Genomic DNA, 14,390 nt, shown 5'->3' with positions numbered 1-14,390 from the left:
CATAAATTCTTTTTCTGGAGCTCACTGTGTTTTCTTGGAGTTAAAAGTAAGTGGCGAAGTAGTGTCCACGTTAGGAGATTTTTGTAAATTCAAGCATGGTGAGTCTGTATCTCTTACCCATATTCTTTGTTTTTGTTTCTTTTTAGTAATTTAGAAGCTTTTTTGGTATCTTTTTTTGTACTTGATTTACTGACGCATAATTAAGACCCGCAAATTCCCATGGCTACCCCACATCCCAAATTGCCTAAAGAAAAGAAACCGACACGCTTGATGAGATTCTTACTAGAATTAAGGGATACTGCTCTGATCGATGAAGAAATTGAAAGGGTAGTGTCTAGGTTTGAAAAACCCCAACTTGGTTCTATAGCTGAAAAGGTTTCTGCAAGTGGGTTAGTACAAGCCAATGGGTTCTGTGAAGCTATTCTTTGTCCAGAGTTGGTGCTAGAATGTAGAGAAAAATATGATATTGCTGAGAGATATATCAAGATTCAAGACTCACTGCGGTGAGGTTCTAGTGTATATGAACGACGTCATAGTCACGGGAGCCTTAAGAATTCCACCTAAGGAGGTGTATGAAGACTGGAAAATAAGCCTATCATATTCCCAGTTCACTATCAATGCCAAAGACAACAACAATGCCATTGCTAAGAATTGGTTGTTAAAGCCAGAGAAAGTTGGTTCTCGTCTACTGCGGCCTTTAACCAGAGAACACATTATTCCAGAAATTAGAGATGTTATTATTCTGTTGAACAGGATAAAGGGAAATGAGCATGCTTTTTTGTGGGAAAATTGGTGTATTTCTTCACTCAAACTACCTTGGGTGATGATAAATACATTGACTGGGCCGAAATAATTGCCAATCGTCTTCATGAGGAGCTCTCATAGGTGTCTGGAACCGTTGACTTTTACATGTCATCTTACCTGTTTTACATCTTAGCCTATAGCAGAGGATGGGAAAGCTTGCCTAATTAGATTTGGATTGGTAACATGACTATATATAATTACTACCTTTTGCTGCAAAAGAAAAAGAAATCCTGACTATTTCCGGAAGGTACAGGACACATTTTTGGCTAGGCTGGTTTTTGAACTGCAGAGGAAGGAGAATAGAAGGTCGCTGAAGAATCTGTTCAACTTATCACGATTTATGGTAGTTTCTTTGTGCAGTTTTCCAAATTCACATATTTAAGGGTTGGCGGATTTCAAGGGAAACCACTATAAGTTGCCCAAATGTATTGATGTTAGGATTATGGAATATGAGGATCGGCCTAATCGGGGAGCCAAAGAAATAATGGCATCCTTCCAAGAAAAAGTGAAAATTATGAAGGAAATCAAAGAAATGTCAGTGAAAGATTTCACTACTTTTGTTCGAGCTGATTCCATGATGATCATCTGCAAAGATCACCTAGAAGCACATAGAAGGAAAATGGATCATGTTCATAGGGTTAAGGACATATGGAAGCTGAGGTTGGAACACCTAGGAGTGCCACAGCAAAAGTAACTAATCGGATTCACGGCCACGCACAAGGAATGGAAGGAAGCAGGTGGAGGACTTGCTGACAAACTGGATCAACAGGCTGATCCTGCTGCCACATCTAGCAATTAGATAGGGATGTAGAGGCTATTGGCCAAAGGTTGTTTTCTTGTTTTAGTTAGTTATTTCTAAAACTTGTGCAAAAATTGATGATAGTTTACCAACTCTGGGAGGAGTTAGTTATCTAAATTGAATTGCGGATTCCCTACGTGGCTATTTAAATATGTTTTCATGACTGTGAGAGGGTCGGCTCTTTGTTAAGACAAAAAAACTTTTGTTTAATGTTTTGACTTTGGATTTGTATAAAGTTGTACATATGATGCAATAGATATATAGAATCGTAAGGTTTTATATGTGAATCTTTTGGCTGGTAAATCTTGTGGTTTATCCATGCATACCGTTCATTTTCTTGTGGGATTGAAATTTATGTGAAGCTGGTTCTCTTTCTTTTATTATATGGTGTTTTCATATCCAAAGTAGTAGAGAGGCCTTATAATAATATGACGAAGCATCTAGTCGCTTACATTAAATCACAGTATCCTACCATCAATTGACATAATAATTTGCAATATACCGAGTATAATTCTAGTTACACTAATCCACATCCAAGCCAAGGTCCAAAATCATGTTACCTTCTTACTGAGACAAGGTTGAAGTGGCACTAAACTGGATACATGTATCCATATCTGTACCAGTAACTAAATAAAAATATGATTAAAATTCATTTTTCAGTAATAATTCATAATTATTTTCACTCCACTTATATTGCTCTTTGGTCCCCAACTAAAGTCACTTTAATAAAGTACTCTTCTTAATAATTGAATAAATGCAAATTGCCTAAAATAGCAATTTAAGACAAATTCACTTAATAAATTTAATGATCTCCTTTTGACATGTTGTTCATTTTTCACACATGTTCAAATGAAAGGAAAATACATGCTTACTACTTTCCAGTAATTTTCGGAAAATGCATCAAAGAAAAGTATCTTTATTGATTTTTGAAATAATATACAATGTTTGCATGATGGAGCAAACCAGGACAGAAATTAAAAGAAATGCTGAAAGTAAATTTCTCCCACACATTTGACTGAGAGAGTAGTCCCTACGTACTGATATACACCTATACTATACTGAAATCAGTAACGTAAAAGAGGAGAAAAGGGAGAAAAAGGTCACGGGCACCAGTCATTGCCTGTAATGACTGGTGAAGTGGCGTCCATCTGCGTCCACCGTCTTGCTGTTCCAGATCTCGCCCTTTCTGTGCTTCCAATCCCTGCGTCCATAAAAGAGAATGGGTTAGATCCAATGGATCTAAGCAATGCTGATAGCTCACTTTATCTCACTTTCATCATCCTACATGCTATTCATCTCAGTAAAATACAGACATACATCAGTAGATAGAGAGGTCGATCATGAAGTGCATAAGTATTAAAGGGACAATTCATTTTTGTTTTGAAACCTATTACTTATGAAATCTGGTGAAAACAGGATAGACGTAGCAGATGGAATTGGTATGCATACAAATAACAGCAAATGAAACATTAAAGGGACAAATTTTCAAAGTTTTGAAACCTTTTGTTTCGCTTATATAGCAAGAATGAAAGCTACAGCAGGAGATCTCCAAAGGAAAACAAAGGATAATCATTTTTCAGCCAGTAGAAAGAGTGCATGATACAGATTCAAAGGACAAATATTTTTGAAATTGCAAAAGAAAGATGCTACAGTAACAACAGAGATGCCTTGTTTTCACTTTGGAAGACAGTGGTCAGCAGGAGCGGTAACTTGTATGCTACAGGATGCTGACAAGAGGACTACAGGTATGCAGCATTTCAAGAAATAGAAGCACTATTATAAAATTAAAAGGGGTACTCAGTTTTAGCAAACAGTCAGCAAGCAAACTCCCAACAATTCTGATCATCTTCTTTGAGGAAGCAATTAAAGTTATTTTTGGCAAAGCATGATGAAAATATAGCAAAAATGGATCTTCATATCTTATATGTAGCAGATATAAACAGAATGTCTAGTTCTCCAGGCAAAGAAAAAATACGGAAAGAATGTTTTCAGCAAAAGAATCATTATTCACAATATTTCTTACAAAGATCTGGAAAGAGAATCAGGCAACAACAGGAAAGCTTCATTATAAACCACAGATCTGAGGTGGTAGTTTAAACTTTTTCTAGTTTTAGAACACAAATGGAGGAGTTATAGCTATGGTATGACATGTTAATGATGTCTCACTCATACAGCAAGAAGAGAGTAAAGAAACCATAAATTGTGCCCAGCTATTGCAGATCTAAATAAATATGGTGCCTTGATGCATCTTCCAGTTAAAATCCAAATGAGAAAATCTGGTATACTTCCAACAGTAACCAATGAAAATATGTCAGCAGTAGCAGATGTATAACATAGTCATATCTATGAGGGGTATTACTCGGATACTGAGAACCCAGCAAAGAGCCAAAAAGAATTCACAGTTATTGCTATAATTTCAGCATTGAAAAACTTCCATTTAAATTTAGTAAATGATTTCCAAGAAAAATCATAGATCTGAAGGTAGAATAACGTTTAAGGTTCAGACACAGCAACAGAGATTGATGGATAACGATTTGCAGCATGAGAAATCAATAGAAAGTCGGCATGATTGCATACCGTGAGCCGTGAATCTCCAGGCGTATTTTCCAGCAAAAAAATGAAGAAGATGGTGTAAATCCGTGGCCAAGAATGACTCTCATGGCGTCTAATACCCAACAAGCAAAGAAGAATAGTCTGCTATTAGAGCTTGTGGCCAAATGTAACAGCATAAAGAAGTAAGGGCGTCCAAGGCAAAGCCCAGCTACAAGAAGAGAAATTCATAAGAGAAGGCAGATTCGGCTTTGAATACCTGTCGAAAGCCTTAAAAAACCCCTTCTTTCTCCATGCCACGAGTCTCAGAAATATACATGGCGTCCAAACAGCAAAGATCCGATAACAAATTGTGCCTTTCAGCAGAGGAAAATCGCATGATATACAGGCAGCTAGGGTTGAAAGAAACCCTTATTCTCTCTTACGCAGAATGCAAAAAAAAACTTCAAGATAATATAAAAACCAAATAACTTGCCTTTTCTTTGCATTACATATTTTCATAAACTCGCCCTTTATCATATTTTAGAAAATTTCGGGTCCGGTCACATACTAAAGGGATTGCATTATTTGCATACACTTGTAATAGCGCATTTGTATAATGTGTTAATTTTATGCATGCACATTGCTTAAGATGTTATTATTCTTTAGTTGATTTATGATCAATTTAAAGGTTATAATAGTTTTTTAATTCACTTTTAAAAATAATGCAAGTAAAAATGGAAAGATTCATGCTCAAGTTTCTTTTATTTTTAATTTCATAAATATTTGAAAAGGATTGTAATTATTATTTTTATAATTGATATCTTATAAATCAATTATTAAAATAATAAACATTCATGCAATTAAAAATAATAAAGTCTAAAGGTCAAAGTGAGTGAAAGGAGAGGTTGGTATTTTTTAATGCCAAATTTTAAGGGGCAGCTGCAGTTGATATATTTAGAGGCACAGTTCAGACTGAAGACTTCAGAGTGCATTATGGAGTGATTTTTGGCAGTTTGGGGGGCTTTCTTAAGATTTTTCTCATGCATGGATGGTGGAACCTCAGTTTGGGATATTTTGAGCATGTTTTTGGAGTTTTAGTGGTTTTTAATAATGAGTTAACTCATTATTTCGACTCAGCTTTTCCTGTTTTGAGACAGTGTATTGTTTATATATACTCCTCTTATTTTTGAGGAAGGAGGTTCAGATTTTGAGAGAGGACGCTTATGTGATTTCATCCTTAGTGCCTTTTTTCTTCATTATTCTGATCCATTATGCAGATGTACTGTTTTGGGGGCCTTTGATGGAAATAAAGTTTTCATTGGAACCAGTTTTGGAGTTGACAGATTTAGTTGTATGCATTAAGGTGATTGATATTGTTCAAATTGTGTTTTAATAATAGACCTTTCTGAATGATGTCTTATCTTGTATCTTCTTTTTCTAAAATGTTGTTCATAGGTTTTGAGTTGTGTTTTCATTATTGATATATCCGATTGTGATCAAATTCCTTTCGTATATTTTCAAGTTCATAAACCTTCTCTTAAATTATTGATATAAATTAGCGGATCTTCAAACAAGGTTTCTTGTGATTGTCTTGTCAAAACTTTCATTGTGTCTCAGGTATAGCAGTGCTTTGTGTTATCAATCTTGGTGTATCACCTTATTTCTTTAAGTTTTCCGTGTTTAAGATTATCTTTTTACCCTTTTCCGTTTAAATTTTTCGTTTCTCCATTAGTACAAGTAAGGTCTAAGATATATCATACAAGAACCAGCCTAGAATCCGGAGGTTCAGCCAAGTTCTAAGTTACCCACAACTTTTGGCTGATCCCATGTTTCTCCAAAATCGCTGTGAGTTTTAGGACTTAAGGCAAAATTTCAGGGTGCAGATTTTGAAGATAACATGACACACCAAGGCTGAAGAAAAGGGGATATTACAGCCCCTCCATTTGTTGGAAGCTGTTTTTGTAGTTTTTGCTGAGGAAATGTTGCTTGTTGCTGGTTTGTTTTTCGAGAGATCTGCAGCTGAAATGCTCGTCTGTCCTAAAACTTGGATGGTTCTAATGATTCAAAGGTTTTATGTAATTCTCATTGTTGAATGTATAGGATGACACTAACAAAAAATTCCAATAGCATCTATGGATAGGCTTTTACATATTTAACAAAAAATTATGCTGGGTGTTTTATTAATGATCTTTTTATGGCGAAAAACTTCATTAAACAACCTGCTCCTGCAAATATCCTTACATTATGTGCAAATGAGGTCCTTGTGTATGGCTTATAAAACTTTGAACAGTTTTACAAAATTAGGGTGATGAGCTTTTCATTGAAAGTGGAAGGATAGTTTTGAACAATTTTTCATTGTTCCCTTCAAGGAACTAGCTAAGTTTGTTGCAGTAGAGCTAAACTATAGAGAAACTTGCTATGAATTGTGAACATCAGACAAAAGCAAGTTGCATCAGGAGACCAGTATACTCCAGCTTCTGAGCTCCTCTGTTATGAACCTTAAATAACAGCATCCCACCCATTTTTTGTGCATAGGTATTGTAAAGTATCTCTGTGGAGGCAAAGAGAAGAAGTTTGTTTTGGATAGGTGATTGGTTATTACAGTTTATCACCTTAATCTTTTCTTGCATGGATAAATGACAAACACCAGCTTATCCAAAATTAGCATCTGTAAGTACTCAAACACAAATACTTTCAGTGTGGGTTTGTTTCCTCTTGCCATTGGAAGTCTTTCTGCAATTTATTGTTTTGTTGTGGAAGATGGACATATATCAAACAGTTTGGTAATTTTCCTTTTAGTTCATTGTCATTCTTTCTATTTTTTTTCAGGCATTTGAGAAGAATTATAATGAATAAATGCTTTCTTCAGGGCCCATTTTACATTTTTTGTGCCATATTAATAAGTTCAAGTTTGAAGTTTCACATAGTTAAGGGGATGCTTAAGGGAATGTGAGAAAAGAATAAGACTGTTATGCAGAGTAAGGGGGTTGAAAAATCATATTTTAAAAATTTGGCAGTGTTGAAGGTCAGAAAATTTCCAACAAATGGCTGCACAATTGGACTAGGTTGGACAAATTTATCAAAAATTTGAATGCAAAGGATGCACTGATGGAGGCATGGTTCGCAACATTGTGCGCTGGAGCATTCCAAATATTTTACAGGTAAGCTAGCGAGCTCAAGTATTGGTTGGAATAACTAGCTTTTTACTTGAAAATCTTGAAATGTTTTGAACAGCTGGTCCGTGAAATTCAAGTAGTGTATGTCCTGGTGTCTATGTTTCTGTTTTACAATTTTCTCTCGTTTGATGCATATCCTATTTATATCTTACAACCTTTTTTTTTTAAAATTTCAGGAAAATGAAGGTGCAACACTACTAGTCACTGCAAACTTTTCACTGTTGAGTCAACGCAACATATTTTTGAAGTTTGAAGAGGTTAGACCGTTAGTGTTATAACTGTAATCATTTTTGAAATGGTTTGAATGTGGAAAAATCCTGTTCACTTATATCCAAATAACTGTTGTTTCAGCATCATATGAGAAACTTTCTGTCACGATTACATTACACCTGCAATCTCTCAACATATATTATTTTCATGTTAAAGTTCTTAATGACCATGTAAATCTATATTATCTAGATTTATCATTTTCATCCCATGCTCTATTCCCAAGTTTGAATTCATGTTGAAGTGATACGTGTTTGATTTGAAGCAATTGAATAAATACTATTTTCTTGTCATATCATTTTCTTACTTTCGGGAGATGACATTCTTTTTAATTTTTCAGAACTCTTGTAATGAAGGTTCTTTGCTCTCTAGTGTGCCATTCTATTTCCTTAAATTACTTTTATTAAATTATAGAATCATAATTCATCTCCAATCTACACAAATTCTATCTTGATCTGTATTGGGTGGAAAGACTATCAATCTCCATCTGTATTGGATGGAGATTGATAGTCTTTCCATCTTAAAAGCATTTCAAAACTCTTGTAATTATATCTCCGTTTAATAGAGTACTTAATGTTGGTTAAATAACCGAAGTTTGCATCTGAAGCTTTTACATAATATTAGCAGATTGGAGTGTGCACCATATTTAATCTGGTGCCTTTACAAATTATTTGAATTCTGTTAGATGCAGTTCATTTCAAGATCTAGCTTGTGCAAATTGATGTTTTATGGCATTTGATGAAGATACGTTCTTGCGTAGCTATCATTTTGAAGAGTTTTTTTAAAATAAAAAATTCAGAGAATATCATCATGACATCGTTTTGGAATGATTTACGAGTTATCTGCACCTTGTAGATATCACTTGAGAGAAGAAAACCGTAATATGCTAAAATAACATGCAAGAAAAGTAAACCTAATTTAAACACTTACTGTAGAAAACATGCAAATCTGGCGGTTCCTGGCACACCCTCCTACTGGAGGTGGCCCCATCCTTCACTAGGGTGTTTATAATTGATAGGTCTAATGCCATCTAAGCTGTGGTGTTTTGATGGTCCACGACTCTAGTCAGTCACACACTATAGGTAATTCCTATCCAGCATGACCTCTGATTGGGTAGTGTATCCAGATCATGCAAACTGACAGGCGCATGCAAGACCTTGGCCAAGGTTTCATAGTTGCAAGCACAACTTAATGTGTAGTCATTGTTCACCACCTTGCTTGGTTAGAATTCGACTTTTCTCAAGTTCTATTGACATGGCAGATTCTAGATTAATTAATATGATAAACTGCATTCTGTCAATGTCTGAGGCAGTTATACAAGGTTCTAGGTTAAATAGTACACCTCTAGTCCATCCTTTGTTCATCTTTCTATTGATTCTCAAGTATGGTTAACTACCATTCTTATTATAGCCTGAACAAGTAAATGAGTTGGCTTGGCTGTGGGTTTGCTACCCATAGGTCTCGGATTCGACTCCCTTCCTGGATTTAAGAGGGGGTACTGCTTGCGGGCTGTGGATTCCCCCAAGGGAGTTGGTCTTGCTTCTGCTCACGCCTTCCCACTCCAACTTGGCAATATATAAGCCCAAGGTAAGGCAGATTGGGTCGCTGGGCTGAGCCACTGGGATACCCTTCGCATACCCAAAAAAAAAAGGAAAAAATTACTATTCTTATCATGAATTGATACTTCTTATTTCAAGTTCATATTTGGTTGCAAGGAGTTATTATATACCATACACATTAATATGTAAGTGCAGACCTGCCTCTAGATGCATACACGTGTTTGCGGTCTTCACATGTGCTATCATGTTATAATCTTATCTCATGTTCACAAACTTTAGCAACTTTTGGGTTTTGGATTCCCTGTATGGTACTCTGCTTAGTTAAGCTACTAAAATGCAAGATAACATCTTTAGGGGGTCTACTTATATCTCTTGAAAATAAAGGACAAGCGTTGCTGTACAATACAGAATAAGTATAAACTCTGTTTCATTTTAGTATTAAGTATGATTTGAAGTTGGTTTCAGTTTTTAACCCGCCACAACTTGACTTCCTATCATGAAGAAAGAAAGACTTCTTTTATTTGTGTCCCCTTCAACAAGGTATGGTTTAAGCCTTGAACAAAAAGCTATTGCCATCATATTCATTGAAATTGAATTAGAGATGTAAGAATTAAAATTGAACCCCTTGAACAAGGTTAAAAAATGTCTCCCATTCTTATTTCAACATGGATTTAAGATTTCCGAATCTGCCTTTCTTTTACGTTGGCAAAGTATCTTGAGAAACTTCAGAGCTTACTAAAGTTCAAATGTAGCAATACAATAACTCCATGGAATGACATTATGAAAGGCTATACACATGAAAGATGAGAAATTCCAAAACTTTGTGAAATGATAAAGTTTCAGAGTTTGATATACACCAAAGACCTTACAATGTAAACAAAGAAAATGCAAAGATACTTTCTTGAGTACGCTGTTATTCTATCTCAGATTGCTTAAGCATAATTTCTTCTAAAGAGATGTCTTTATTCTGATAAACTATGCATTTTCAATTGAAAGAGTGATAGAGGATGATAAGAGTAGCTCATGCTTGGTGTTTTTTAATAGCAACTGCTAAAACTTGCTAGCCTCTACTGGCTGCAGAAGCTCTCTGGCTGAGCTTCCAAAGCTCCAATTCTCTTCCCTGTCATCCCCTCTTGGAATCCATTTTTTCCAAAGAAGAGAGTGGATTATGTTTTCTCCAAGGTCCTCTTTCAATATCAAAACCTAAGAATTTATTATCTTTCCGAAGGCTATATGTTTCATAAATATTTCATTTGCTTCAATATTTTACAAAAGGCAAACCTTTTGTTTCCAGAATGCCGTGCATTTGATTACATCATAGTTTCTTTTAAAAAATGGTTATCAGAGATGCCATTTATGTCGCCTTGATTGCAATTCATTTCAATTTCATTTGGTATTAAGTATGATCATATTATTATATCCAAAATGCCACCCATATACATGTAGTTCTATTCCATTTCACCCATGCAATAGGTTGAGCTGGGGTGGTGGCTTTATTGTTTTAAATATATCATTGGTTCTCCAAATTGAAGCATTGGTTACTTTAGCAAAGAACAATGTTCCAATTTAAAATTGATAAGATATACTCATCTCCACTGTTTGAGCATCCAATTTCGTTAGGTGTTATGTATGTTAATTATAATGATATTCTGAATTGACATTGAAAGATTAAATACATATTTTACTATATCTTTATTTGAATTATATTAATTATACTTACATATGTAAATACGTGCGCGTCGGTTTGCTTTGTCATATTGTGCATGGTTACACACATACATACATTATTATGATGGTATTGAATAGTAATTTAATTTGAGTAAAAGACCAACATAGAGTCGAATGGTTCAACATATTTTACTATGTCTTTATGTGAATTATATTATAAATACTTACATATGTAAATACGTATGCATGGGTTTGCTTCTTCATATTGTCCATGGGTACACACATACATACATGCGTATATATACTCTTTGTTCACATACATACATTATTGTGGAGGTATTGAATATTTATTAAATTTAAGTAAAAGACCAACATAGAGTCGAATGGTTCAGCATTGATTCATATGTTTCAATTTCTTATTTAGAACTTAACTAAATAAGAGGTTATGTCTACCTTTAAAATATTTGCATATAGGAAGAGAAATCCTAACAGGTTAATTGACCTTCTAGGGTTTGCTAGCTTGAAACCTAGACCTTGGTCTGCAACACTAGACAATGAAACCTTCTCTTTATCACTTAACGACAAGCTTTAGAAGACTCAGATGGCAATTCAACCTTTTCAAAGGTTTACGCTTTTTTACTTAATGAAGCTTGCCCTCCCTTCTTAGAGTCCAATAAGATACTTGCATCCACTTGTCCACAAGAATGTAATTAGCTAAATATTTGTCAATATACAAGTGTGTGTGCGCAAACATATATGACATAGTACACACACGCACATATGATTTAAAAAAAAACATGAATCACTCAATTGCATACAAAAAACATATTTCAAGGAATTACTGAACCATTCTTCATTTCGACAACATCATATTCATCGCATTTCAAAGTAATGCAAATATAGCAAAATAATTCATGCAAAAGGAGGGATGTAACATTTCCTCTTGCTTGTGAATCATCATCCTCAATGATTAGAGTATCAACATGAACAAACCGTGTTTAAATTTTAAACCAACATTACAAGTAGTCTATAGCTGCTAAAAACATTAAATGGATAAGATAATTTTTTTAATGTCCAACAATAGACCACCCAAGGGTCTATGGGACTGAAAAGCGTACAAGCAGAGAGAGAGAGCAAGCTACAAGAGCACCAAATAGTCTCTAGGAAAGAGCAAACAGAAAATAAAAGAATGGAGGAGCAAATAACGAGGCAAGGACGAGGGGTCTGTCCTCGGCTGAAAGAAATCAAGCACCAAAGGGTACGGTCTAGGGCGAGTAAGGGCCCCTAGCCTTTGTCGAGAGCTGCTGGAGGGGTGTCGCTGATGAATATACCGTTGCGAGGCCTCACCGATCTGGAGTGATTGGTGGCGGAGGTACAAGATGGATGCTTTGTCCCTTGTGCTGGAGATGAGGGAGAGAAGAAAGTGTTGATGAGCTGAACCGGGGCCTCTCTTTGGGGGAATAAGAGCTGTAGAGTGCGATCGCCGAACTGCATAGTCTCTTTGAGATAAGTGCCAAACACCTCTGATTCGTGTAGTTGAAAAGAGCCATGAGGGAATTGCATTCTTTGAATAAGTAGTAGAATCTCCCTTTGATCTCGTAGTAGGTGGGGTAGTGGAAAATGAAATGGACCTCTGTCCTAGCTGCGGCTAAGGTACACAAATTACAAGTCCATCCTCTTTGTCAATGTGATGATCTATTTGAATTTGAAGCCGGTGGGAGCCATCTCTGAAGGACCCAAGAGAGATGTGCAAGGCATGGCCCCAATGCAGAGACAAGTAGGTAGGGCGCACAATAATATTGTTCCAAATATCGAGGAAGTGCTTAGCATTAAAGGCCATCTTTGGACATAAACCCTCAACAGGGTTACTCCATATCGTGGTGATATATTCTTTGTAAATGTCAAGTTTGATATGCCTATTCAACTCTTGCTGTGAGGGGAGGAGGTGAGCGGGAGCATCAAGCAAGAATTGGAAGGGAGGGAGGCAGTCAATATTGATCCCAATCGAGCTCAATAAGGAAGTAGCTTGCACATACCAACAACGGGTGCGAGAGGCCGGATCAAAATCCACAACTGCAAGTAAGGATTAGTAAGCCAAGTATGAGTATCTATGCCGGTCACCCTTAGAATCCACAAAGCTAGGAAAACAATGAAGAAACCAAATGGGATAAAAAATGGCACCCAACCTGAAGGGATGAGTCTTGAACTCAGCCAAAATAATGTTGTGGGGGGTGAACCAGTGACATTTGATAATACATCGGAGCAGCAAAGTCTGGATGCACTCAATGGAGGTCCAATTAGAGTCAAGAAGAGAGGGACCCCAAACCCACTGAACCATAAAGAACGGTGAGTTTGACCAACAAGTCCAAGAGGGACAACTTGGACGAAGTGTCCTAGAAGTGATGTTTGAAGCACTATCTCTTGAGCATAGCAAGGGAGCCCATTCCCTTGCTAACTTTGGGTTGGATGGCGGGCCCCAAATCGAAGTGAGGTCTAGAGAACTTGACTTCGAGGTACACATAGGATAAGGTAATCTCAATCTCCTGACCTTGGAAGTAGAAGTGCAGATGCGAGGCCTTAAAACATTTGAAGATTATAACTCGAGTCTTGCTGTCAAAGGTCACAAAAGGAAGCTGAGCCATCAAGAAGCCTCTGGAGACTCTCTGGAGAAGAGGCCTGAAGGATCACATCATCAACAGATAGGAGAATGGAAATCAGGACCTGAGGTAAGTAATAACCGTCAGTAGGGAGCAAAGAGTCGTTGAGGAAGGTCTCAACCTCATCAATATAAATGCCAAATAAGGTGGGGGAAAGAGGGCAACCCTGCTTCACCCCAATAGTGTTCTAGGATAGGAGCAGAGAAACCCTCAGGAGTCTTGAATCTACTTGCCATGCTCTCATATAATCTCATAATAGCTATCAATAAGATCTCTGAAATCTTGATGTCTCTTAGTCTTTGAAAGAGGGCCACCCGCGGGACGATATTAAAAGCCTTACGAAAGTCTATGAAACAACAATATACTTTTGTAGAGCAGTGTCGAGCCTCCTCAATGATAGCCTATAAAGTAAAAATGTGCTCCATGGTCTAGTAATCCGCCTGAAAACTAGCCTGACCAGTAGCTCTACAATCTCTCCCATTAAGCTCACTAGAAAGAATAATGTTCAACGTTGTGGCATAGAGCTTGGCAAAGGTGTGTCCAATCATGATAGTTTTGTAGTTGTCAGGGTCTGAAGCCAAGCCAATCTTGTGGATCAGATAGATAATGTGCCTCGACCAAGCATCAGGAAAACCAGTGTAGACCACTCTATTGAAGAGCATGGGAAGAAAAGACACCGAACTATGGATGCCAAGCTTGAGGAGCTCAGCCTGAAAAACCTCCTCCTCTGTCACCCTACTTGAACTCATGAATTTGATGGCTTCACGGATGTTGGAAGGGGTGAAAAGGTGGAATTTGGGAGGCGGGGTGGGGGCACATGCATGCAGTAGGCCTCACATAGGTTCTTCTACTCTATACCTAGAAAGAACATCTAAGATTTGAATCTAGACTCCTAGTGAGAGGCACATGCTAATCTAAAAGGGATGGA

The 14,390-nt window shown here is 36.7% G+C and overlaps 1 protein-coding gene across 3 annotated transcripts in view; it reads left to right on the top strand.

The window, feature by feature from the left end:
• The window catches only part of LOC149531016 (Plastid-lipid associated protein PAP / fibrillin family protein), a 96,476-nt gene that overhangs the window by 34,764 nt on the left and 47,322 nt on the right, over positions 1-14,390 (top strand). For all 3 annotated transcript variants that reach the window (XR_016358877.1, XM_089810564.1, XM_089810565.1), the window contains 2 exons: positions 7,201-7,296; positions 7,488-7,568. Coding sequence is in view for 2 of the 3 variants with exons in the window: in XM_089810564.1 (XP_089666690.1) it covers positions 7,201-7,296; positions 7,488-7,568 (177 nt within the window). In the remaining variant the exon portion in view is untranslated. The remainder of the gene's footprint in view (positions 1-7,200; positions 7,297-7,487; positions 7,569-14,390) is intronic.

Source organism: Cupressus sempervirens, chromosome 11 (genome assembly GCF_028749045.1).
Source record: "Cupressus sempervirens isolate cs-2001-9-10 chromosome 11, ASM2874904v1, whole genome shotgun sequence".
Classification (NCBI taxonomy): domain Eukaryota; kingdom Viridiplantae; phylum Streptophyta; class Pinopsida; order Cupressales; family Cupressaceae; genus Cupressus; species Cupressus sempervirens.
The sequence above is the reverse complement of the archived record's forward strand: the minus strand, read 5'-3'. Positions and strand labels throughout refer to the sequence as shown.